At 40.1% G+C, this 26,115-nt stretch overlaps 1 protein-coding gene across 3 annotated transcripts in view; it reads right to left on the minus strand.

Annotated features, from left to right (window-relative positions):
- The window catches only part of ACVR1 (activin A receptor type 1), an 86,861-nt gene that overhangs the window by 1,898 nt on the left and 58,848 nt on the right, over positions 1–26,115 (minus strand). For all 3 annotated transcript variants that reach the window (XM_040475138.1, XM_040475136.1, XM_040475137.1), the window contains 2 exons: positions 25,626–25,823; positions 35–165 (listed from right to left, as the gene is read on the minus strand). In XM_040475138.1, coding sequence (XP_040331072.1) covers positions 35–165; positions 25,626–25,823 — 329 coding nt within the window. The remainder of the gene's footprint in view (positions 1–34; positions 166–25,625; positions 25,824–26,115) is intronic.

The raw sequence follows: 26,115 nt of genomic DNA on the forward strand, positions 1-26,115 counted from the left end.
GATAGTTTTAGAACTAAGAAACTGACACTCTTACCGGGTCTGAGAACCATCTATTGGGTATGTTTGGCCTCTGTTGATCCACACAGACCACCTTTCTCATATCTTCAAAACTTGGGTCATTGGGAACCACATCATAAAATGGTGGCTTGTAATCCTCCACAATACCTGCACACATGGACAAGAATTGTGTTAGCAAGAGAGCAGAAGTTTCCCCTAGGATTTTACTGATCGGTGCCACAGATTATAATGTGATAGGAAAAAGTACTGAACATCTTCTCTTCATGGTGATTCTGAAAGCTACAGAATAAGTGGAGAACAAGGTAATAAGTAATTATTCTTCCTCCAAATCTGTCTAGGAATTCTGTTGGAAGAAAATGTGGCTACTACTCATGTAATTACAATGTTGAGAAAATGCTCCAAGAGTGTATATAAACAACTCTAAGATACCCAAAATGTTAACAGAGGACAAAATTCCTCTGGTGATCAAAAAGAGACAACATTCTGGTACAAGATGGCGATATAGGAAGACCCTGCCTCATCTCCATGGACACCCCAAATCTACACCTATTTATAAAGCAATTCCTCCTGAAGAACTGAGTGCTGAATGAAAAGCTTCTGTACAACAAAAGACCACAGAGTATGGCCAGAGAGATGGAGACAAGGCAATGAAAGGAACCCCACCCCCAACACTGTTGAACTACTGTGGGTAGAGACAGTACTGAGGGACCACGAACAGGTTGGTCTCCTCGGGGTACAGAAAAAAAAATGCCAAAGTTTAAAAGATCAACTAGAATATAAAAGATCTAGCCCTACAACTCCAACAAATGCCAGGGGATCTGCTGGAACTCTCAGTCAGGGGCTGGTGTGAACACCACTCCTTAAGTGCCCCCCAACCTTGGTAGTGAAGGCAGGAGTGGGGTCTTGGCACCATTGCCAGGCTACGGCCTCAGTGAGCCCCAGGCTCATAGCCTACACCAGTCCCAGCCATCCCAACCAAGGCAACCACACACTGAGACACCCCTGGTCAGCGCTTACTATGGCTCCAGCCCTCTGGCTAAATTACCCAGGTACACTCCAGATCCACACCACTTAGGCTCCAGACAACTTACAAGTACCACCAGTACACAAGACCCTGGAGCCCCAAGCCTCTATACCTGTTTAAGCGCAAGCTAACCTAACAGGGTGCCCTCTTCATGTAGCACAACACTTTAACTCCACTTACCTTGCCAGGATTCCCTCTGTAGGAGTACCCTGGAATAACCTGGCTTGCAGCCACTTCAGCTGTCCTGCAAGGATGCCCTCCATGCAGAGAACCCTAGGAACCCACAGCTGGCATCCTCTGACAGGAGAGCCCCAAGACTTCTGACCAATTCAGCTCTGGTCATCCCATCAAGGCAGCCCCAGCACAGATCAGACACAGCTCTGGACAGCCAACCAAAGTAACTAGAGACAGTCTCACAGGGGAGGACCATAAAATAAACCATCCCTTCAAGTTTAGCTGTTCTCCCTAATTCATAGAAACATTGAAAGCCAAGCAAAATGAAGAGACAGAGGAAGATGTTCCAAAAGAAAGAACAAGAATATACCTCAGAGAAAGCAGTAAACGAAATGGAAATAAGCGATCTACCTCGTAACGTGTTCAAAGGGATGGCCATAAAGTTGCTACTGAACTGGAGAGAAAAATGGATAAACTCAAGAAGAATTTCAACAAAGAAACAACCAGTCAGAGTTGAAGACACAATACCTGAAATGAAATCTATACTAGAGGGAATCAACAGTAAATTGGAGAATGCAGAATGGTCAATTATCTTTTGGAAAGCAGCCAAGCTGAAAAGGAAAAAGGAAAAAAGATAAGGATAAGTTAAGAGATCTCTTAATATCACAAAACATCTGCATTATATGGGTCCAGAAGGAAAACAAAAATGGGGCAGAAAACTTATTTGAAGAAATAATAGCTGAAAACTTTCCTAATCTGGGGAAAACAGATTTCTAGGTCCAGAAGCACCAAAAGTCCTGAACAAGATGGAAACCAAGGAATTCCATACCATGACACATGATAAGTAAAATGTCAAAGAATAAAGATAAGGACAGAAGCAAATAGTTACATAAAAAGGGAAATGCCATAAGGCTATCAGCTGATTATTCAGAAATTTTGCAGACCAGAAAGGAGTGGCAAGATATATTCAAAGTGCTAAAAGGAAAAAACGTCTAAAGTCAAGAATGGCTCTCCTTAAATTCTATTTTTTTTTTAATTTTTTTCAACGTTTTTTATTTATTTTTGGGACAGAGAGAGACAGAGCATGAACGGGGGAGGGGCAGAGAGAGAGGGAGACACAGAATCGGAAACAGGCTCCAGGCTCCAAGCCATCAGCCCAGAGCCTGACGCGGGGCTCGAACTCACGGGCTGCACGTGAGATTGTGACCTGGCTGAAGTCGGACGCTTAACCGACTGCGCCACCCAGGCGCCCCGCTCCTTAAATTCTAAATAACCTTGCTGGGAAAGAGTTCCCAGACAAAAGTTAAAGCTCATCACTACTAAATAGACTTTATAAGAAATGCTAACAGGACTTCTTCAGGTGGAAAAGAAAAAGGAAAAAAAAAATAGAAGAAAATTATGAAACTAGATGATTATTATAAACATGCCATATATGGATCTCATGGTAAATACAAAACATAAACCTATAATAGTACACAAGAAATACAAAGCCAAGCATTGCTAAAGAAAGTCATCAGTCACAAGGAAAGAAATCAAGAAAAGACGAATAAAACAACCAGAAAGCAATGAACAAAATGACATGGGTACACACCTATCAGCAAATACTTTTATTTTATTTTTATTCAAATTCAAGTTAGCATACATTGGTGCATTTGTAAATGGGATTCATTCCTTGATTTCTCTTTCTGCTGCTTCATTATTGGTGTATAGAAATGCAACCAATTTCTGTATATTGATTTTATATCCTACAACTTTGGAGAATTCATATCCATTCTAGCAGTTTAGGGGTGGAGTCTTTCAGGTTTTCCATACAGAGTATTATTGTGTCATTTGCAAAGAGTGAAAGTTTGACTTGTTTGCCAATTTGGATGCCCTTTTGTTGTTGTTGTTGTCTGATTGCTGAGGCTAGGACTTCTAGTACTATGTTGAACAACAGTAGTGAGAGTGGATATCCTTGTCATGTTCCTGACATTAGGGGGAAAGCTCTGTTTTTCCCCATTGAGGATGATATTACCTGTGGGTCTTTAGTATATGGCCTTTATGGTGTTGATGTATGTTTCTTCTAAATCTACTTTGTTGAGGGTTTTTATCATAAATGGAAGCCATACTTTGTCAAATGCTTTTTCTGCATCTATTGAAATGATCATAAGAGTCTTATGCATTCTTTTATTAATGTGGTGTATCACGTTGATTGATTTGCGAATACTGAACCAGCCCTGCAGCCCAGGAATAAATTTCATTTGATCATAGTGAATAATTCTTTTAATGTACTGTTGAATTTGATGTGCTAGGATCCTGTTGAGAACTTTTTCATCTAGTTTCATCAGGGATATTGGCCTGTAATTCTGCATTTTAGTGAGGTCTTTGGTTTTGGAATCAAGGTAATGCTTCACAGAATGAGTTTGGAGGCTTTTCTTCCATTTCTATTTTTTTGGAACAGCTTGAGAAGAATAGGTATTAACTCTGCTTTAAATGTCTGGTAGAATTCCCCCTGGGAAGCCATCTGGCCCAAGACTCTTGTTTGTTGGGAGATTTTTGATAACTGATTCAGTTTCTTTGCTGCTTATGGGTCTGTTCAAATTTCTATTTCTTCCTGTTTGCATTTTGGTAGTGTGCGAATTTCTAGGAATTTGCCCATTTCTTCCAGATTGCCCAGTTTGTTGGCATATAATTTTTCATAGTATTCTTTTATAATTGTTTGTATTTCTGTGGTGTTGGTTGTGATCTGTCCTCTTTCATTCATATCTATTTGGAACCTCTTTTGCTTTTTTGAGAAGTCTGGTGAGAGCTTTATCAATTTTGTTTATTCTTTCAAAGAACCACCATTTAGTTTCACTGATGTGCTCTACTGGGTTTTTGTTTGTTTGATTCTATATCATTTACTTCTGCTCTAATCTTTATAATTTCCCTTCTTCTTCTGGCTTTCAGCTTTATTTGCTACTCCTTTTCTAACTCCTTTACGTGTAAGGCTAGCTTGTGTATTTGGGACCCTTTTTGCTTCTTGAGATAGGCCTGAAATTGCTTTCCTAATAGGGCTGCCTTTACTGCATCCCAAAGGGTTTGGACTGTCATGTTTTCTTTTGGACTTACTTCCATATATTTTTAATTTCTTTAATTTCCTGGTTTTTGAATTCACTCTTTAGTAGGATGTTCTTTAACTTTGATGTATTTTAGGGCTTTCCAAATTTTTTCTTGTGGCTGATTTCAAGTTTTATAGCATTGTGTTCTGAAATATGCATCATGTTCTGAAAATATGCATGGTCTGATCTCAATCATACCTCAACCCCCTGTTGAAGGCTGATTTGTGACCCCGTCTGTAATGTATTCTGAAGAATATTCTATGTGCACTTGAGAAGAATGTGTATTCTGCTTTAGGATGAAATGTTCTGAATGTATCTGTTATCTGGTTCAGTATCCTTCAAAGCCAATTGCTTCCTTGTTAATTTTCTGCTTAGATGATGTGTCCATTGTTGTAAGTGGGATATTAAAGTCTCCCACTATTGTATTAAATGAGTTTGTTACTGATTTATATATTTGAGTGCTTTCAAATTGAGGGCATATTTATAATTGTTAGATCTTCTTGATGGATATACACTTAATGATGATATAATGCCCTTCTTCATCTCTTGTTAGTCTTTGTTTTAAAGTCCAGTTTGATAAAAGTATGGCTACTCCAGCTTTCTTTTAAAATCTAGTAGCAGGATAGATGGTTCTCCATCCCCTCACTTTCGATCTGCAGGTGTCTTTAGGTGTAAAATGAGTCTCTTGTATATAGCATATAGATGAATTTTTTAAAATCCATTCTGATACCTATGTTTTTTCATTGAAGCATTTAGTCCATCTACATTCAGAGTGATTACTGAAAGATATGGATTTAATGCCATTTTGTTACTTGTAGAGTTGGTGTTTCTAGTGATGTTCTCTGGTCCTGTCTAGTCTTTGTTGCTATGGTCTTTCTTTTCCCCTCCACTCCGAGTCCCTCTTAAATTTCTTGCAGTGCTGGTTTAGTGGTCACAGATTCCTTTAGTTTTTATTTGGGGAAATTCTATCTCTCCTTCTATTCTGAATAACAGCCTTGCTGGATAAAGAATTCTTGGCTGCGTATTTTTCGCATTTGGTACATTAAGTATTTCCTGCCACTCCCTTCTGGCCTGCCAAGTTTCAGTGGACTGGTCTGTTACTACCCTTATGTGTTTACCCTTGTAGGTTAAGGCCCATTTGTCCCTAGCTGCTTTCAGAATTCTCTTTGTATTTTGCAATTGTTCACTATATGTCATGGTGTTGACCTGTTTTTGTTAATCTTGAAGGGAGTACTCTATGCCTCTTGGACTTGGATACCTGTTTGCTTCCTCAGATTAGGAAAGTTCTCAGCTATCATTTGTTCAAATAACCCTTTTTCCCCTTCTTCCTACTTTTCTTCTGGGACTCCGATTATGTGGATATTGTTTCATTTTATGGATTCACTAAGTCTCTCCTTGTGATCTAATAATTTCCTTTCCCTCTTTTTTTTCAGCTTCATTATTTTCCATAATTTTTTCTTCTGTATCACCTATTTTCTCTTCTACTTCTTCAATCTTCATTAGGACTGTATCTAGTCAGTATTGCATCTCAGTTATAGCATTTTTTAAAATCTCAATCTGGGGGCGCCTGGGTGGCACAGTCGGTTAAGCGTCCGACTTCAGCCAGGTCACGATCTCGCGGTCCATGAGTTCGAGCCCCGCATCAGGCTCTGGGCTGATGGCTCAGAGCCTGGAGCCTGTTTCCGATTCTGTGTCTCCCTCTCTCTCTGCTCCTCCCCCGTTCATGCTCTGTCTCTCTCTGTCCCAAAAATAAATAAACGTTGAAAAAAAATTTTTTTTTAAATAAAATCTCAATCTGACTAGATTTTAGGTCTTTGACCTGTGCAGTAAGGGTTTCTCTGGTGTCTTCTGTGCTTTTTTCAAGCTTAGCTAGTAGTCTAATGACTGTTGTTCTAAACTCTTGTCCAGATATCTTGCTTATATCTGTTTTGAGCAAGTCCCTGGTTGCAATTGCTTCTTGACCTTTCTTTTGGGGGAACCTTCTTCATCTTGTCATTTTGGCTAAGTTTCTGTCTTTTGCATGTTTTAAAAACTTGTTATATGTTTCCTGCACCTGAGAGTACTGCATTAAAAGGGATCACACACTGTCCTGGGCCTGGCACTTGAAGTGTTTCTGGTGTGTGTGGTGTATACTCTATTACTGTATTTTGGCTGCTCATTCCCACTGATCAGTCCTCCGCAAGCTCCTCCTTGCTTGCAGTGGGGAGTGTTTGGCCTTTTAACTAGGTGTGCTTTGATTTTGTTGTTGTTGTTGAAATAAGCCTGGGAAAAAGGCTGGGGGAAGCCTAATCCCCCCCAAAAAAGAAAAAGGGAACAAAAAAAACCAACCAGAGAATCGAAAAGTTATAGGGCTAATTCCAAAAAGAAAGGAAAAAGAAGGAAAGAAAAAAAGAGAATTAAAAAGAGAATCCAAAAAAGAGAAAAGGAAATGAAAAAAAAACAAACTATGAGCCTGATTCTGAAAGAAAAAATAGAGCCAGGCTTAATTTTTCTTTTTTCTATTTCCACCAGAACTACAGGTATCGTTTTGAAGTGCTCGATTTTCAGTACACTTGGTGCATGCAGGGTGCTGGCTGTCCTGATCTTCTGGAGGAGAGGCCTTCTGTTTTGGCTCAGTCTTGCCCCAGTAAACAAGCAGTTGCCAGACACAGGGGGTGGGGTTTGGTGTAAGCAGGTCCTGCCTCCATTAGGAGCCATACTGTGTTGCTCTCTTAAGTCCCACTGTGTTGCGGGAAAAATGGAGTCACCCCAATCTCATGTTCCCAGACTGTTCAGGCAGTCCTCACAGAATAGGTAGGCCAGTCAGCTCACCCTGTGCCATAAGTTCACTGCTAGGATCAAAACCCAAAGCCTTAAAGGACCCAGCACCTCATGGATCCAACCCTCTCCTCTGAAGTAGAGCCTCTCCACAGTGTCTGAAGGCCTGTCCCTGAAAAACCATCCCACACCAGCACAGTGCATGGACTCTGTGGTGTAGCACAACTAAACGCAGCAAAGTTTATATTCCCTCTGGGTGCACCTCTCTCCTGCTGATGAAAGGCTTTTGGCTGGTGCCTGCAGTGTCTTTTGTCCTTGGGGAGGCAATATACCCTCTTCCAAAAGTACTCCAGGAAGGGTAATGTTCTCTCCCAATGAACCCAGGAGATCCCTACATCATGCTATGCACTGAGGGGCCAATTCCCTTATCCCCAGGAGCACGTGCCACAGCTCCATTCTGGAGAAAGTCATGCACCACCAGAACCTCAGAGTTTGAGCTCCAAATGCTGCTAGCAAAAAACAAATGAAAACAAAACAAAAACAAAAAAACCTGTGTTACTCAGTACTTCTTGCTCCCCAGTCTATGATCCAGAGATGTTTTCCTCTTGTGCAAACTCAGTGCTGTACTTTATCAACTCCTCTTTCTCTCCCCCTCTGCAGCACTGCTGTTTTTCTCTCAATTCACTTCCATGTACCTCACACCTGCCACGCTATCTCCCTCCCACTGTGGAGATCCTTCTGCCACTCTGCAGATCAATTTCCTGGGTGCTCCAAGGATCTGACCTCAATATAGCTGTGTTTGAGGAATGAGAAAAGCCCAGGTCCCCCTACTTTTCTGCCATCTTAACTCATCCCCTCTCAGCAATTACTTCAAATGTAAATGGTCTAACTATTGATATATGGATCAAAAAAGCAAGTCCGATCTATATGTTGCCTACAAGAGACTCACTTTTGACCTAAAGACACAGACCAAATGTGAAGGGCTGGGCTGGAAAGAGAGATTCCATGCAAACGAAAGCCAAAAATATTTTTTAAAAAGTGCCTGGGAAGTAATACTTCTATCAGACAAAATAGATTTTAAAACAAAGACTGTAACAACAAAGAAGAGCATTGCATAATGACAGAAGGATCAATCCAACAAGAGTTAACAATTCTTGGGGCACCTGGGTGGCCTGGTGGGGCTTGGTTGAGCATCTGACTTCAGCTTAGGTCGTGACCCCCCTGGTTTGTGAGTTTGAGCCCCCGGTCAGGTTCTGTGCTAACAGCTCAGAGCCTGGAGACTGCTCTGGATTCTGTGTCTCCCTCTCTCTCTGCCCCACTCACACTCTGTGTCTCAATCTCTCTCAACATGGAAAAAAAAAAAAAAAGAATGTAACAATTGTAAATGTAGATGTACCCAATACTGGAGCATCTAATGCAAATATTAACAGACATAAGGGAGAAATTGACAGTAATACCCTAATAGTACAGGATTTAATACCCCACTTACATCAATGGATGGATAGATATTCCAGGCAGAAAATCAACAAGGAAACAGTGGCTCTGAATGATGTATTAGACAAAATTTACTTAACAGGTATAGAATATTCCATCCAAACACAACAGAGTACACATTCTTTTCAAGCACACATGGAACATTCTCTAGGGAAGATCACATTTCAGCCCAGAAGTGTCAATACATTTAGGTAGATTGAAATCATACCAAGATTCTTTTCTGAATAGAAACACAAAATCACAAAAAAACAAAAACTGTGGAAAAACAAAACAGGTGGAGCCTGAACATACTACTAATGAATGAACAGACCAACAAAGAAATCAAAAGGAAATACAAACACACGTGGAGGCAAAAATGAAAGCACAATGGTCCCAAATCTTTGGGACACTGCAAAAGCTGTTATAAGAAGGAAGTATATGGTAATACAGACCTAACTCAAGAAACCAGAAAAGAATTAACCCAAAGTTAGTAAAAGGAAGGAAACAGTGACAATTAGAGAAGACCTAGAAAATAAAAGATCAATGAAACCAAGAGCTGTTTCTATGAAATATCAAGGAAATTAATAACCCTTTACCCAGACTCATCAAGCAAAAGAGAGGACCCATATAAGTGAAAGAAATAAAAACAGACCACAGAAATACAAAGGATCAAAGAGATTACTGTGAAAAATTATGTGCCAACAAACTGGACAACTTAGAAGAAATTTAAGTCCTAGAAACCTACAATCTTCCAAGACTGAAACAAATAGGAACCAAACCGACCAATTACTAGTATTGAAACTGAATCACTACAGATTCCCAAAAAACAAAAGTCCAAGACCAGACAGATTCACCAATGAATGCTACCATTCATTCAAAGAGTTAATATCTCTTCTCCTCAAGCTATTCCCTCAAGCTATTCCCCCTCAAGCTATTAGAAGAGGAGGGAAGCTTCTAAATACATTCTACGAAGCCAGCATTACCTTGATACCAAAACCAGTCAAACAAACAAAAACAAAAAAACTATAGGCCAACATTCCTGATAAAAATAGATGAAAAATCCTGAAAATATTAACTGTTTTCAAAAATACATTAAAAGGATCATTCACCACAATCAAGTTGAACTTATTTCAGGGATGAAATGATGGTTAAATATTCATAAATATTTGCTACACCACAATAGCAAAAGATGAAAATCAAATAATCATCTCAATAGATGCAGAAAAAGCACTTGACAAAATTCAACATCTGTTCATTATAAAAACTCTCAAAAAGGTTTTTTTAGATTTTTGTTTGTTTGTTTTTTAGGTTTAGAGGGATTGTACCACAACATAATATAGGCTATATATTACAAACTCAGAATTAAGGGAAAACTTTTTTTTTAAGATCAGGAATGAGACAAAGATGTTCACTCTTACCACCTTTATTCAAAATACTAGAAGTACCAAAAAAAAAAAAAAGGCAAACAAATTGGTAAGAAAAAAAAATAAAACTGTCACTATTTGCTGTTGACCTACTACACACAGAAAATCCCAAGGACTCCATAGAAAACCCTAAAGACTCCTTCAAAAAAGCTATTAGAATGGACAAATGAATTCAGTAAAGTCGCAAGATACAAAACTCATTTACAGAAATCTGTTGCACTTCTATACACTAATAACAAAGAGGCAGAAAAAGAAATAAAACAATTCCACTTACAGTTCCACCAAAAAGAATAAAATACCAAGAATAAACTTAACCAAGAAGGTGAAAGACCTGTACTCTAAAAGCTACAAGATTGACGATGACATAAAGAAACCTATCATTCTCATGGATTGTAAGAATATTATTAAAATGTCCATACTACCCAAAGCAACGTACAGATTCAATACAATCCCCATCAAAATAACAATAGCATTTATCACAGAACTGGAACAAACAGTCCTAAAATATGTATGGAACCAAAAAAGACCAGGAATAGCCACAGCAATCTTAAGAAGAACAAGGCTGGAGGTATCACAATCTTAACTTTCAAGACCTATTACAAAGTTATAGTAATCAAAATAGAATGGTACTGGCACAAAAATAAACATATAGATGGATAGAACCAGACAGCCCAGAGACAAAGCAGACAAGAATATATCATGGGAAAAAGACATTCTCCTCAGTTGTTGGGAAAACTGGACCACTTTCTTTCACTATACACAAAAGTAAAATGAATTAAAGACCTGACTGTAAGACCTGAAACCATAAAACTCCCTAATCTCTTGGACATCAGCCTTAGCAACATTTTCCTGGATAGGTTTCCTCAGGCTATAAAAATGAAAGGAAAGGGGCGCCTGGGTGGCGCAGTCGGTTAGGCGTCCGACTTCAGCCAGGTCACGATCTCGCGGTCCGTGAGTTTGAGCCCCGCGTCAGGCTCTGGGCTGATGGCTCGGAGCCTGGAGCCTGTTTCCGATTCTGTGTCTCCCTCTCTCTCTGCCCCTCCCCCGTTCATGCTCTGTCTCTCTCTGTCCCAAAAATAAATAAAAAACGTTGAAAAAAATTAAAAAAAAAAAGAAAGGAAAAATTATTGGGACTACATAAAATATTTTGCACAGAGAAGGAGACCATCAACAAAAGACAACCCAGTGAATGGGAGAAGACATTTACAAATGATATAAGAACTTAGCCAACACCAAAACTAACAACAACCCAATTAAAAATGGGCAGAGGACTTCAACTGACATGTTTCCAAAGACATCCAGATACCTAACACACATGAAACGATGCACAACTAATCATCAGTGAAATGAAAATCAAAACTACAGTTAGATAGCACCTGACACGTGTCAGAAGGGCTAGGATCAATAACAAATATTGGCAAGGATGTGGAGAAAAAGGAACCCTTGTGCATTGTTGCTGGGAATTTGTTGGTGCAACCACTGTGGAAAACAGTAGGGAGGTTACCCCCAATATGAAAAAGATGTCATATGATCCAGTAATTCCACAATTGGGTATTTACCCCAAGAAAATGAAGGCACTAATTCAAAAAGATATACGCACCCCTATGTTTATTGCAGCATTATCTAGAATAGCCAAGATACAGAAGCAACCTGTGCCCCTCAATAGATGAATGGATAAAGATGTATTATACACACCTCTCCCAGCCCTTCTCTCTGGAAGACTACTAAGCCATAAAAAAAGAATGAGATCTTGCCATTTGTGACAATATAGAGGATTTCATTTATGTGGAAAAAGAGAACGAACAAAAAGCAGAAACAGACCCGTAAACACAGAACTGGTGGCTGTAGCAGGAAAATAGTTGGGAAAGTGGACATAAAGGGATGAAGGCGAGTGGGAGGCACAAGGTTCTAGTTAATGGAATGAATGTCAGGGAGGATGAGTGGTGCTGTATGGTGACAGAAGGTAGCTACACTTGTGGTGAGCATGAAATAATGAAGAAAGTTGTGAAACCCACTATGGTGTAACCCTAAAACGAAAGTAACATTGTCCACTATACTTAAAAAAAGAGACAAGGCCTCTGAAAGAAGGTACATGAATCTAGTGGTTTCAGACCACAAATAGAAATACGTAGCTAATCCACGACCATCATCAAGATATTCCTGTTGGTTATGAGATGCTTAGGGGGGAAATCACTGCTATGAAATAATTCCCCCCATTGGAAGAATGCAAACAATATGAAATATTCATTTCCTCATTCACTCTATAGTCAATGAGCAACCTCAAACTGCCAGACACAGTTGTGTGCTTGATGGCTCTATTATTTACTCTCAGACTGAAGGCACAAAAGAAAATGTAGAGAAAAGACAGTCATTTGGAAAGACAGAAGAATGACAAAAGGATGAACTCTCCCCTTCCCTAAACCAGTATGGAAGTGGTTCATTTCAGCTTACCTTCTACCCCGGCATGGCTTCCAATGCCTTAGAAGCCCTTTTTCCCAGAAAAACTACTCTTCTTTGTGAAAGAAATTGATGTAATTTTACAAACAGAGAAATTTAAAACTTCATCACTTAGAATTAGAAAATGGATTCTTCCCTTTAAAGAGAAGAAACCAAGGAAATCATTTTTCTTGCACCATCAAAGGCTTTGACAATGAGGACAGGGGACTACTTGGTCTATTGCCCTCCTCCTCTCTCCATGTCACTTTCTTCTGTTCCTAAATACCTAACAGGTTGTTTGAGAAAAAGAAAAACTGAATTATAACTTTGCTCACAGTGTTCTAATTCCTACAAGCCACCTGAAAATCTTCAATCTCCTTTTCACTGCTCAGAGAAATTAAGTGCAAGAATCCATTTCACAAACCCTATAAAAATACACACTGTTGATGCACAAGGTTAGCCATGATAATAGGAATATGTTAAAGAAATCATATGGATTTTCTTAAACTTCACAGATTTGACTAAGTTAATTTATACCATATTCCATGTTTTCATTAATGTAAAAATAAATTTCTGGGTGAGATCGCTTAAATCTAGGTAAGTTATCCACATTGCACAATTGCATTTGTAAACTATATTATTCAATGGATTAAAGCTTTTCAAGGCAAAACATAAACCACCACTTTCGGAGGATTTGTGACAGCCCATCCCAAAGGCCTTACCTCCCCCCTCTTGGGAAGATCCCATGAAGCTTTCAAACAAAACTATTTTCTTCTAGTACTAAGACATATCATACAACTGGACATGTAAGGTCATTTATACTTTTTTTAGGGGCCACATGAATTTATAGGCCATAGTAAGAGATGGGTCCTTTACTGGTCTGTCCACTTCTCTGAAGGAGAATACAGTTAGCCTACTTCATTATTTTTTTTTTAACATTTATTTATTTTCAAAAGACTGAGACTGAGTGGGGGAGGGCCAGACAGAGAGGGAGACAAACAATCCAAAGCAGGCTCCAGGCTCTGAGCTGTCAACATAGAGCCCGATGCAGGGCTGGAACCCACCAACTGTGAGATCATGACCTGAGCTGAAGTCGGATGTTTAACCAACTGAGCCACCCAGACGCCCCTTTAAACAAATCTTTTTTTAACATTTATTCTATTTTTTTTTTTAATCTAGCATAATAGTATAACTGTTTGCATTTGCTTAGCCAGCTATTTGGGATAATTTGCCTGGTTAGCTTAGGAAGGGCTAAGTGGACCTTTTCTATAAAGGCAGAAGAAAAAAGCATAGGTGAATTTTTTAAACACGGGATCTACTGATCCCAAACAACAAACTTCACTATGCAAAGCTGAAGTGTTCCCTCCTGTTTATATTCCCCATGCTTTAATCTCATTAACTGTCCCATGTTTTAACAAAAAGAATCAAATTTAAAAAGATCATTTAATTGATTATGCCTGGGATTTAGTCACACCTCTCTTTCTTCAACCACTGGTCAATTGTGGATGGTTTCTCCAACTCATTGTGGAGAAGCATGACCAGTGCCAAATAAATCCGGGATTAAACTCTGGCAGTCACGTGGAACTCCTCTGGTCAAAGAAAGCAACCATTTCAATGAATAGAAAGTACATTACGTACCTACCATGTGTAGAACACCATATTAAATGTTGAGGATGATAAAAGTGCAAGACATGCTCTTGACTGTCGAGGAACTCAAAATCCAGTGTAAGATGGGGACAAGCCCTTCTTTCCTTGGATAATGGAAATCTTGTAAAAGCTCAAAGATGTTTTTCACCCACTATCTTTACCTTTCAGAATATATTTGTACATGCTAGTTCCTAAATCGGCACGCATAGTTTAAGGGATCAAAATGGTTATTGAGTCAGAGGTTGTGCTTGGCACTGGGGATACAAAAATAAAAAAGATGCAGTGCTGGCAGTGAGGCCCAGAATAAGGGGAAAGGGAAATACGAGAAATTACAAATTAGCATTAGCAGTAAGAGCATGGAGAAGATGCAGGGAAATGGTACTCAACCAGTCTTAGAGGAAAAAAACAGCTGTGTGGCTTCAGTACCAAATGTAACTGGGTGCCATCAGTAGGCTTTCCAAGAGCTAGGGCTCGGGCAGACCTAGAAATATCAGCAGTTTTTGCAAGGCAGGGAAGAGGATGGGGATGAGAAACATGGCCTAACAGGGGACATTCATGGCGGGGGGCGGTGGTGGTGGCGATGAAGACAAAGGGTTACAAAGGATCCTACCTATTGCAAAGATGGAGAATTCCCTGTGGCTGAAGTCAGGTGCACATAGTGGTAGGGAGAGCAAGAGGTCAAGGGCAGACAAATGATGTGTTGTCAAGGTGGGAAGTTGGGCAAAAAGTGAACTCTTAAGTCCCTTTATAGATAGCACTCGATGAACAAGTGCCAAATTATGAGCCAGCAGAAGACAGCAAGAAAAGTGACTAAAATTGCAAAGTACTTTGAGTGGCACATGAGTGGTGTGCACAACAAAGGGCACAGGAATGCAGGAGAACAGGAGCATGGGAAACAGTAGTCGAGGAAGGATGAACTGAGCCAGGCCCTGCTTTCCCATGAAAGGTGGCTGGCGTGACTCAAAGGGCAAGAAAGGAATCAGGAATTATTCATAACCTACTCCCCCACAACCCTTGGCATATGTATCCGATTTATACGCTAATTTTTTTTTCCCCTGGGCATATGCCTATTTGGAACTTTTCTATTCTGTGGGGCAAATATATCTTTACCAACCAATATCCCTACCATTCATTTGTTGCACGGTTCTGAGTAAACCCCTTAATTGCCATGCCTTGGTTCCAACACCTTCACACATCACAAAGCTGATACACAGACCAAGAAGAATGTCCTAGACAGTTCTCCAAAAAGCATGAAATGCCACAGTTGCATTTAAACCACCCTCTGGAGAGAAAGCCGCCTTTGTGATCCCCCCTACCAAAGCCTTAGTGTACCATTTTGTTCACCCTTTAACAGCTGTCTCTGGGACCTACAGGTATCTGTGCTTGGAATCCTCCTCTGCTAGCCATCCACCATATCCCATCAGCCCCTGCAAAAGCCTTGGGAGAAAAACTGTGGAAAAAGCTCATTATGTCTCCATGGGATCCTGCTCATGGGCCACCACAGTGCTCCTTCACCCATCTGGGTGTCAGCCACACCGCAGTGGCTTGCAGTTTTAGCACCAGGGCACCTTTAGGTTCCCCACGGTGCTTCCTTTTGCCCAGGATACTGATTGTTATCACCATCGAATTTTCTCATTCCCACCTACACGTCTGCCCAGACTAGTACAACTGACTAGCTCCTATTCATCTCGCTTATGACTCAGTTCATGCTTTCTATCTTCCAAGAAGACCTTCCCACCTTGCTACCACAATCCCAAAACAATTCAGCGTCCTCCCTATACTCAATCACCTCCATGTATACCTCAACCATAGTGGCTTAATCTATTAAAGAAATATTAAAATTTTTTTTTGTTCCACTGCTTCCCAGAGCCTAAAAAAGTACCTCGTGTATTATACACACTTGCATACATATTACTTGAGTGAATGTTGATTATATATCCATGGTCCTTTATGCAAAACCCTTGAGGTTAGTTGTGTTTGCAGAATTTGGAATTTTTTACATTTTAAAGATAAGAGGCACACACCATATTTATGTGACACACTAGCAGAGTCGGAGGGATACCCCACATCAAACACATTTCTGTGTGAAATATATAAATAGTCCCACTTAATGGGATACATAAAGGCTATAAATAGACTCATGTCAATTAAGGTCAAGTCTGCTAAATGAATTCACCCCATAATCCCTAATGGACCTGGCTGTACTCTGAAAAATCTGAAGGTAAGGTGAAGAGACACCGTGGGATATTAGAATCATGTAGATTACGTCACAGTCCTCCTTTCCTTTAGAAGAAAACACTGAGGACCACACAGGAAAACTACTTGTCCAAGTTCACAGGTGGCAAAGCTAAACTAACATCCAATGCCCTGTTTATATTCTAGAATTCCTCCCAACAAGCCAACAATGACATAATAAAATATGCTTCTCTGCATTAATCTCCTGTCACAGTATGCTCACTTCACTATCTCTCTTCACTGTTCTCCAACTTGGGTAGTCACAACTGAAATCCAGATAACAGGTGAAGAGAACCTAGTCCCTTGCACCTGCATCCACATGCAGGTGGATGTTAACTCCTACAAAAATTCTGAAATCTTTCAAAGACTAGAACTTTAAAACTGAGGCCATTTTAATAAAAATTAGAATGGTTGGCCTTTGGCTTCTGAGAGAACTATAAGCTAATACGGCATTTCCTTCAAGAGTGGCACATGAGAGGGGCACCTGGGTGGCTCAGTCGGTTAAGCGTCCGACTTCAGCCAGGTCACGATCTCGCGGTCTGTGAGTTCCAGCCCCGCGTCGGGCTCTGGGCTGATGGCTCAGAGCCTGGAGCCTGTTTCCGATTCTGTGTCTCCCTCTCTTTCTGCCCCTCCCCCGTTCATGCTCTGTCTCTCTCTGTCCCAAAAAAATAAACGTTAAAAAAAAATTAAAAAAAAAAAAAGTGGCACGTGAGAAAATGGGAAGTGATTCATGGACAAAACTGATCTTCATAGCCAATAAGTGCTTTCGCTCTAAGATCTGAAATAAGACAAGGATATGCACTCTTGCCTCTTTTACTCAGCATACTACTGAAAAGTCCTAACCATAACAAGAAAAAGAGAAAAAAAAGGCATCCAAAATGGTGAGAAAGTAGTAACATTGTCACTAATTTTAGATGACATACCACTATATATAGAAAGCCCTAGACTCCACCAAAAAAAAGCCATCAGAATAAATGAATTCAGTAAAGTTGGATACAGAATTAATACACAGAAATCTGCATTTCTATAAACAATCCCATTTACCATTGCATCAAAAAGAATAAAATACCTAGGAATAAACTTCCCCAAGAAGATGAAAGACTAGTACTCTGAAAACTGTTTTATACACTAACCAAAGGAAATGAAGATGACACAAATGGAAAGATATACCACAGACTGGAATAATTAATACCGTTAAACATGTCTGTACTACCCAAAGCAATCTAGAGATTCAATACAATCCCCAGCAAAATACCAATGGCATTTTTCATAAAACTAGAATAATCCCAAGTTCTGTGTGGAACCACAAAACACTCCAAAGAGCCAAAGCAATCGTGAGCACGAAAAATGGAGGTATCACATTCCCAGATTTCAAGACCCACTACAAAGCTGTAATAATGAAAACGGTATGACACCAGTGAAGAACAGACACAGTGATAAATGAAAGAGAATAGACAGCCAGAAAAAACCCACATACTTATATGGTCAATTGATCAATGACAAAGCAGGCAAGAATATACCATGGGAAAAAGACATTCTCTTCAATGAATGGTGCTGGGAAAACTGGTCCACTTTCTCACACCATACATAAAAATGAACAAAATGGATTAAAGATCTAAAAGTGAGACGGGAAACCATAAAACTCCTAGAAGTACCATCAGCAGTAATCTCTTGGGTATCGGCCATAACAACATTTTTCTAGATCTGTCTCCTCAGGCAACAAAAACAAAAGGAAAAATAAACCACTGAGATGATTCCAAAATTAAAAGCTTTGCACGGTGAAGGAAACCAACAAAATGAAAAGGGAATTCAGTGAATGGGAGAAGATATTTCACATGATACATCCAATAAAGGGTTAATATCCAAAATATAAAGAACTTAGACAATACCCCCCCCAAAAAAATTAAATAAATATGGGCAGAAGACCTGAATAGATCTTTTTCCAAGGACACCCAGATGGCTAACAGACACATGAAAAAATGCTCAACATCCCTCATCATCAGGGAAATACAAATCAAAACCACGATGAGGTATCTCCCAACACGTGTCAGAAGGGCTAGTGTCAGAAACACATGAAATAAACAGGTGCTGTGAAGGACGTAGAGCAAAACTCTCGTGCACAGTTGGTAGAAATCTAAATTGGTGCAACCACTGAGGAAACCAGGATGGATGTTCCTCAAAAAAATTTGAAAGAGAAATACCATCCAATTGAGTAATCCCACTACTGGGTACTTACCCCAAGAAAATGAAAATACTAATTCAAAACCATCTATACACACCTATACCTATTGCAGCATTATTTACAATAGTCAAGATATGCAAGCAATCCACATGTCCGTTGACAGAGGGATGGGTAAAGACTCTATGTATGTGTTTGAAGTATTCCTGTTAGGAACGAGAAGTGGGACAACAGACATAGTGGAAATACCTTTTTGATGCTCGGAAAACAGAGTTCACAGAAAGGCATTCTGTGCACATACATAGGTACACAAGGAAATATTACTCGGCTGTAAAAAAAATAAGATTTCACCATTTGCAACAAAATGGATTCCTTAGAGGGTACTATGCTATGAAGTGAGTCAGACAGAAAGAGACAAATACCAGATGAATTTATCTACTATGGAATCTAAAAAAACCCAAACGAATGAACAAACAAAAAGCAGAAACAGACCCATAAATACAGGGAACAAATTGATGGGTACTGTAGGGGAAGGAGGTGAGGCAAAATGGGTGAAAAGGAGGTAACAGTTTCTAGTTACAGAATAAGTCACAGGAATGGAAAGTACAGCATTGGGAATACAGTCAGTGGTATTGTTATGGTGCTGTATGGTGACAGTTGCTACAATTATGTGAGCACAACATACAGACTTGACTCACTATGTTGTATACCTGCACCTAATGTAACGTTGTGTATCAGCTAGACCTCAAAAGACTAAGTTTGAAAAACTCCAATGAAAAGAGAAAGATTAAAATGATGGTAAAAGTACCATTTTGGTATGGAAAAAAGCATGAAGTAATACGTGTATAAATTAGTGTCACCGGAAAGAATGCCTTTCCGTGAACTGTTTTCCAAGATTCAAAAAGGTATTTCTAAGATGTGTGTCGTCTCACTTATTCCTAACGGGAGGACTTCAAACATTTTTTGTGCCATGGCCCCCATCAAACATTACTAGCAGATAAATGGATGAGGCTGCTGAATTAGAGGTGCCGACAGTGTAGGGGGTTCTGGTCCCCGTGGGCCCCGTTTCCCTGCCGGAGGTTTAAGAGAATCAGTACCTCAGGCATTTCTGTAACCTAACACCGCATACTCACTGGGAAGCCCTGCCTTACCCCACAGCCAAGTACTCCTTTCTGAAACAGGAAGCGGGTTGGAAGAACAGCTTTAAAATTCACCCCATTTTGTTCCCTGCTAGGTAGAGTATACACGTGGCAGGTCCATGCCTCCTCCCGTACTGCAATCCACAGGTATATGGGACCATGCACGTCACTCAAGTCAAGACTGACTCTGTTCTCAGAGATCTGTGTTAGAATTATAAAAGTAACTGCTATCTTGGGGATTCTTATCAACGTAACATAGCAAATGGTTTGTAGGTTACTGTGTAGTGAGGCCCTACTAGCAATATACATTAATGTCACAGTTGTCAGAGGAGGGGGACAAAAAGTGTAGGTGAGCTACAGAGCCCTGCTCTAAGCTAGAGCTTAGAGGGCTTAGACCTGGCACAGTGTTAAAACCTAAAGAGAGCAGTTCCACAGAAGGTCCAAATAGTTGGCACCTACAGCGGTCTCCTATGAGGTGAAGAATGTATTGTTCACTGAATGCCAGGCTGTTACAAGATTTAACACACTGTTACTTGAACCAGTGAAGTTCTGCCTGACTCAGGTTATTTTGTCATGAGGGCATGATTGCTGTCCTCTGGTCTGGATCTCTAAACCAGGGATGTGAAATTCTAGGAATCAGTGGGAAAATACCCTTCCTTCCCACTCCACCTCCATATGCCTGTCCCCAGCCACTTATAATTAAAGGCTCAACCAAACAAAACACCTGAAAGAAACTACTCTAATGAATATTGAAAAAATTTCCTAATATGATTATTCTTCCCTTTGTTCAAAACTTAATATACACTAGTGAGATGAAATCATGAAATATAGTGGATATTAAGTTGCTAAAGAAAATAAAAGTTGTCATGGCTTTCATATACAAGCGCACTGTGCTTAGGAACAGAAGCCCAAGGATTATTTAGAATAAATTTGTGTTTGACACATGTACTTTGTAAAACCCATTGTAACAAATGTTTCCTAGTCTTCACCCCATTAAAAGATGCAGCTGGGCCAGCAAGGATTTTTTTTTTTTATGAGATACATTTTAACACTGGAGTCCATCACAAAATAAGGCCAGTAATGGTGAAACAAGAGTGTGTCCACCCAGCACTCCCATGGGAAGTGAAGAGAAAAACAAATGTAATATCTGAGTGAAGGATTAACATACAGAGAGGTGAGGGAAGGCCAACTGAGGTCCACAAGCACACCATTGTCCTCTGACACTCATTTTCTTTTATTTTTTATTTTTTTAACGTTTATTTATTTTTGAGACAGAGAGAGACAGAGCATGAACGGGGGAGGGTCAGAGAGAGGGAGACACAGAATCTGAAACAGGCTCCAGGCTCTGAGCTGTCAGCACAGAGCCTGACATGGGGCTCGAACTCACAGACCGCGAGATCATGACCTGAGCTGAAGTCGGCCGCTTAACCGACTGAGCCACCCAGGCGCCCCCTGACACTCATTTTCAATGGAACAGTAAATACCCATGGCCCCATCACCGAACACTCACTACATGCCAGAGACACACAAGATGCTTTACATACATTGTCTCAGTTCATCATCAGAGCTTTTTAAAGTGAATATTATCACCACCAATATTTTTTGGATGATGAAACTGACGTAAGTGATCAAGTCGGAGAGTATGATCTCACAGCCTGAAATGTTAAGGATGATGTCGCACCGCCTCAGGAGGGCCCAAGGGCAGTGGCACACAAAGGGCACCACTCGACAGCTTCTAGGAGCGGTGCTCTGGCCCCGAGGAAAGCCACAGCAAGGGAAGACAGAAACGTGTCACAACAAGATGTTCAGCACCCAAACACAATAAAGGAACAGTATCTATCCTATCTTCGGAATGTGTCTGCCTCTCCAATCTGGGTATAGTGCCTTTTCAAAATTGCTAGTGTATTGACGATAGTGAAGTGTGCCTGTCACCTAAATGACAAACTTATATGACATTAAATCTCAATGAAAACTGTTAAAATATGTAACAGTAGACTGTGAGCTGCATGGAGGTGAACAGAGGCTCATTCTGCCCAGATGACACTACAAAAATATGCTGGAGGATGGGTGATGGAGATGATCTTATTTGGTTTTGAAATCCATGAGCAGGTGATCACAGTACGAGAACAACACAACTATGGGGTTTCTGCATACAGAGATACAAACAAGGCAGAACACTGAAAGATGATGCTCCAGGGAAAGGGCTTCTATCCTGGAGAGGTAACACGCTACTGGGGGATGCTTCGAAGGGGCTACTAAAGGTCTTCTATCAGACCAAAGCTAAATGGCACAAGTTGACAGTGATGATGTACCCATTTACCTATGCAACCCCCCTGTAAGGTGCTGTCCTCAAACCACACTGAACTCAGGTAACCAGACACAAATGTATCCGCAGAACTATCAAAAGAAGAATACTGCCAGGATACTCTCAGAGAAGTAGCAAAAAATCTAGAAAGGCCAGGGTCTATCTACAAGACTCTTAAAGAAATGAACCCCTCTTAAGCATGCAAGAGAGAGCAAGTATCTACACCTAAAGCATCAGAAACAAGTCATGGGTCTCCTGCTGGGACAGACTGTCCACATTGTGGAGGCAGTCTGTTTCCCGGCCCGGGAAGACCGACTGATTCCATGTTCACATGAGATCTCAAGACTATGGCCCCTGACCCAACAGTAACGTGGGGATCACCTGCAGCCCTGTTGGAAACGGAAGCTCTCTGTCCAACCCTAGACCTCCTAAATCAGAAACTCTGGGGTGGGGCATTCTGTGTTTCTAGAAAAATCTGACACACGCTCAAAGAACTACTGATCCAGGCCAACCCCTGCCTTACATTGGTACAGAAAATTCACACAGGACAGATGAGAAAACCATTTTCCTTGCGACCAATTCCAAATTCAGTGTCAATCTAAACATAAGAAGTGAATTCCAAAAGACACTACTGAGAAGTTTTCAGATGTGCAAATGGACTTAATTCTCATTTCCTGTACAGAAACAGCATGAAGCTTATTATTAGCAGCAAATAAATGTAACATTCCAATGAAAATACAAAATGCAACATATTTTTATACTCATGGTTCACTTGAGGATCATACTGCTCCAGGAGAACTATCTGGTCATCAATTTTTATCATGGGCTCGGAAACTCAAAGGATGCATAATTATAATGACCTTCCTAAGATAAGATATTCATATATTTAAATGAGGTATGTTTTATATGCAATAATTTCAAAAATATATATTCTTTTAATGACAGCTCCTAAAGCTGGCAAGAACGTGAAATAGGTACATCACACCCTGGGGTGAGTGAGATATTGTAAATTAGTACAACTCTTATGAAAAGCAATTTGGCATATGTATCAAGCCATAAAAACCTCCATACTCTGACCTATTAGGTCTACTTGTTTTCGGATTAAGAATTAATTCCCCAAGTGAAAAAGTTGTATGAACTAGTATGCCCCAGGTGGAGGAGACGGGATGTCTAAAATATAAAAGTGGCCACTAAAATACCACGTGACCACTTAAAACCAGACTAACGTTAAAGGCACACTCAAATGAAAAAAGATGATACAGAACTGTATATATACTATGATTACAATGGAGTCAGAAACATACACGTGGGTGCACAGAGAAGTGGAAAGGCATATAGATGTTCGAACTAAGGGCAGATTTTCTCTCATTTTTCTGTTTTGGTGTAGTAATAACTAAAATATTAATAATAAACCTGAAAGCGTTCAATCCCACATGCAAACCTACTCTGAGTTCAGATAAGGTGATTTCCATGTGTGCATGAGTGCGTGCACATGTGAACACTCATGGGAAAAGGGGGACTAAAAAGAGACGGGAAAATATCAAATTAGTCACTGCCAAGGGACACTAACTGACTTAAAATGAGACACAACATACCCTTACCTCCTCCAAAAACTCAAACCACAACACAGAAGAGAAGCTCGACTCACCAGAATTTTAGGAACTTGAGAACCACCTAAATGATGACGTAAGAGGAAATCAATCAGAAAAACCCACCAAAATAGTCTTTCTCTCCTCATGATTTTTTTCCCCAAAATAATGTTAAACAGATGATGCAAACTACCATTTGTTGAGCTAAATTTTAAACTGATGATTCTAATTTCAAATGGACTCCTATTAAGCTTCTAAGAGCCACTTGGGTTTATGCCTGTGACACAGGGAACACGTTTGCAACAAGAATTCTTACAAAGCCCAAACCCCACGTCTCTGCCAAGTTTGGCTTTCGTCATGCAGGCTTGCTTGGTGCTGCTCCAGCACACCCACCGCCGGACTGCCACCGTCCTAGCCTTGGGATATTCGTTTCCGCTTAATTTGGGGCAGGTTCCCTGTTGCATGGTTCATTATGATGCCAATCCGTCTCTAAGTTGTTTGGTAAAATAAACTAATTACAATTAGATTTTCAGTTCCAAGATGCTCAAAGATTATTGGTGAGGGGGTAGGCAAATGAAGCCGATGTGCAATTCCAGACAAAGTTCAGAACTTCATAAATCAGCAACACAATCTCCCTGTTGCAGATAATTCTCAAGGCACTTGAATGGCACAAAATGCAAGTCAGTAAGCTCCCAATGATTGAGAAACAATTACCAAGAAAATGTTCATGGCTCCATCAGAACAAAGAAAAGAAAAAGAAAACTAAAAGAACTGTCCAGTTACGATGCATGTATGTTTATGTTTAATCTGAAACAACTGCTTTTAACAAATTCCCTAAGGGTATCAAAGCCAGACAGCCTTTGCTGTTAGAGAAAAAAAAGAAAAAAGAAAAAAGGAAAAGCGGCAGCTTCAGCAGCTACCGTGAAGGCATGCCAGTTTTAATTATTGCACACGAAAGCTATGTTAAATTACCCCGATTCAACTTTCCTCAAAGAACTTCCTATTCTCTGGTTATGTTGTTCAGGAAAATTATGATTGCCCCAAGAATCTCAATCCTTGAGAGTTCGCACATTATTTAATACTTCAAATCCAGGATTCCAGCAAGTGCTAGGAGGGGAAAGTATCTTTTGAAAATGAGTATTAATTAAAATATATGCCATTTTCCTGGTTTTCTGCAACAATTTCAGACATGTCCTCTGAAATAAGACTTCCAGTTCAGGAGTTTATTTAGGTGAGTCAAGAGAGCTCGCTATAATAACCACTTTGTGGGTAGCTGGGGCGTGTGCAATTTGGAACAGTATACTTAGTTCTTTCAGAATACAGTGTACTTCTAGTAAAGTTCAACAACATACTTGTGGCTAATGGGGACACGCGAAAGACAAGAGTAAGTAAGACTTTATTGTATGAGTCACAGGTTAAAAATGATTGACCTATGCTTCTCTCACTGCTACAACAACACCATTTCAGAAAACGTACTTCTAAGAGGCCCAGCATTAACCACCTGTTCAGGACTTCCTGAATTCAAACTTCATTAATTAAGAAGGTATAGACTGCTTCTCACAAAGAAGTGAATTCTGAGTATGCAACCTGAGCGTTATTTTCTCAATAATCCAACTTTAGGAAGTAAAAATATCTAACATAGCAGGATTCACACTTAGATTTACTCAAGCATTCTTTCATGTTAAACCTCACTTGTGAGAAGAGAAGAGGAGGAGGGAGGGTGGGAAGAAAGGGAGAATAGGAAGATGGAGAAAGGAAAGAATGAAATATGGACCAATCAAAAGAAAAGCTGAAGAACAGTCTTTTCCAGAAATATTCTTTTTTTTTTTTTTTAAGAGACAGGAAGCATTTATTGGGGGCTTATACTTGAGGCACTGGGGAGGCAGCGCTAGGAGCAGATGTCCCAGCCCAAAATATTCTTCTTTTTCAACCATCATTTCCTCTTGTGTAGCTAAAATATAATGCCATTACATTCCACCTACTAGCCATAAATCAAATATAGATGCTGATAGCCTGATGTATGATTCAAGGAATAAGTATGATTCATGGTGCATTGTGGACTTAAATATTTCCTTTGCCCTTTTAAAGATCGTAGAATCAAGACGACTTGGAAAAGGACATTACTACATGAGATCAGATACTTACCATTGCTCACCATACGTCTGGCCACCTCCCACAAGACAAGTCCAAAGGCCCAAATATCAACTCTCTTGTAAGAATCAAAACAATCCACCTGAATGGTTTCATCTAGAACTTCAGGGGCCATGTAGCGTTTGGTGCCCACACGGGGGTTGTTCCCCACATCGAGCTGATTGGTACTCTGGGAATGCATGACTGCCAGGCCTAAAGGGAAGAAGACAACAGGGCGGGTCAGTTCACGACCTTTGTCACAGAGGGCTGCTGAAGGCCTTTCAAACCAACCCCAATCAGAAGCGCCCTCTCATGGTAATCGTGGTCACTGCTGCACTACATCCAGAGCAATCTGGAATACTGTTGTGATGACACCTGTCACCAACAGAAAAAAGAACTAATGCCAGAAACATTCTGACGCTATTAAGTTAACACATGAACCCCTGAGACAAAAAGACTTGGGGGAATAATAAACTGAAGCACTGTGTGGCCAGTGTTTGAAGTC

This window comes from Herpailurus yagouaroundi, unplaced genomic scaffold (genome assembly GCF_014898765.1).
Source record: "Herpailurus yagouaroundi ecotype Mexico unplaced genomic scaffold, PumYag 140, whole genome shotgun sequence".
NCBI classification, from domain to species: Eukaryota; Metazoa; Chordata; class Mammalia; order Carnivora; family Felidae; genus Herpailurus; species Herpailurus yagouaroundi.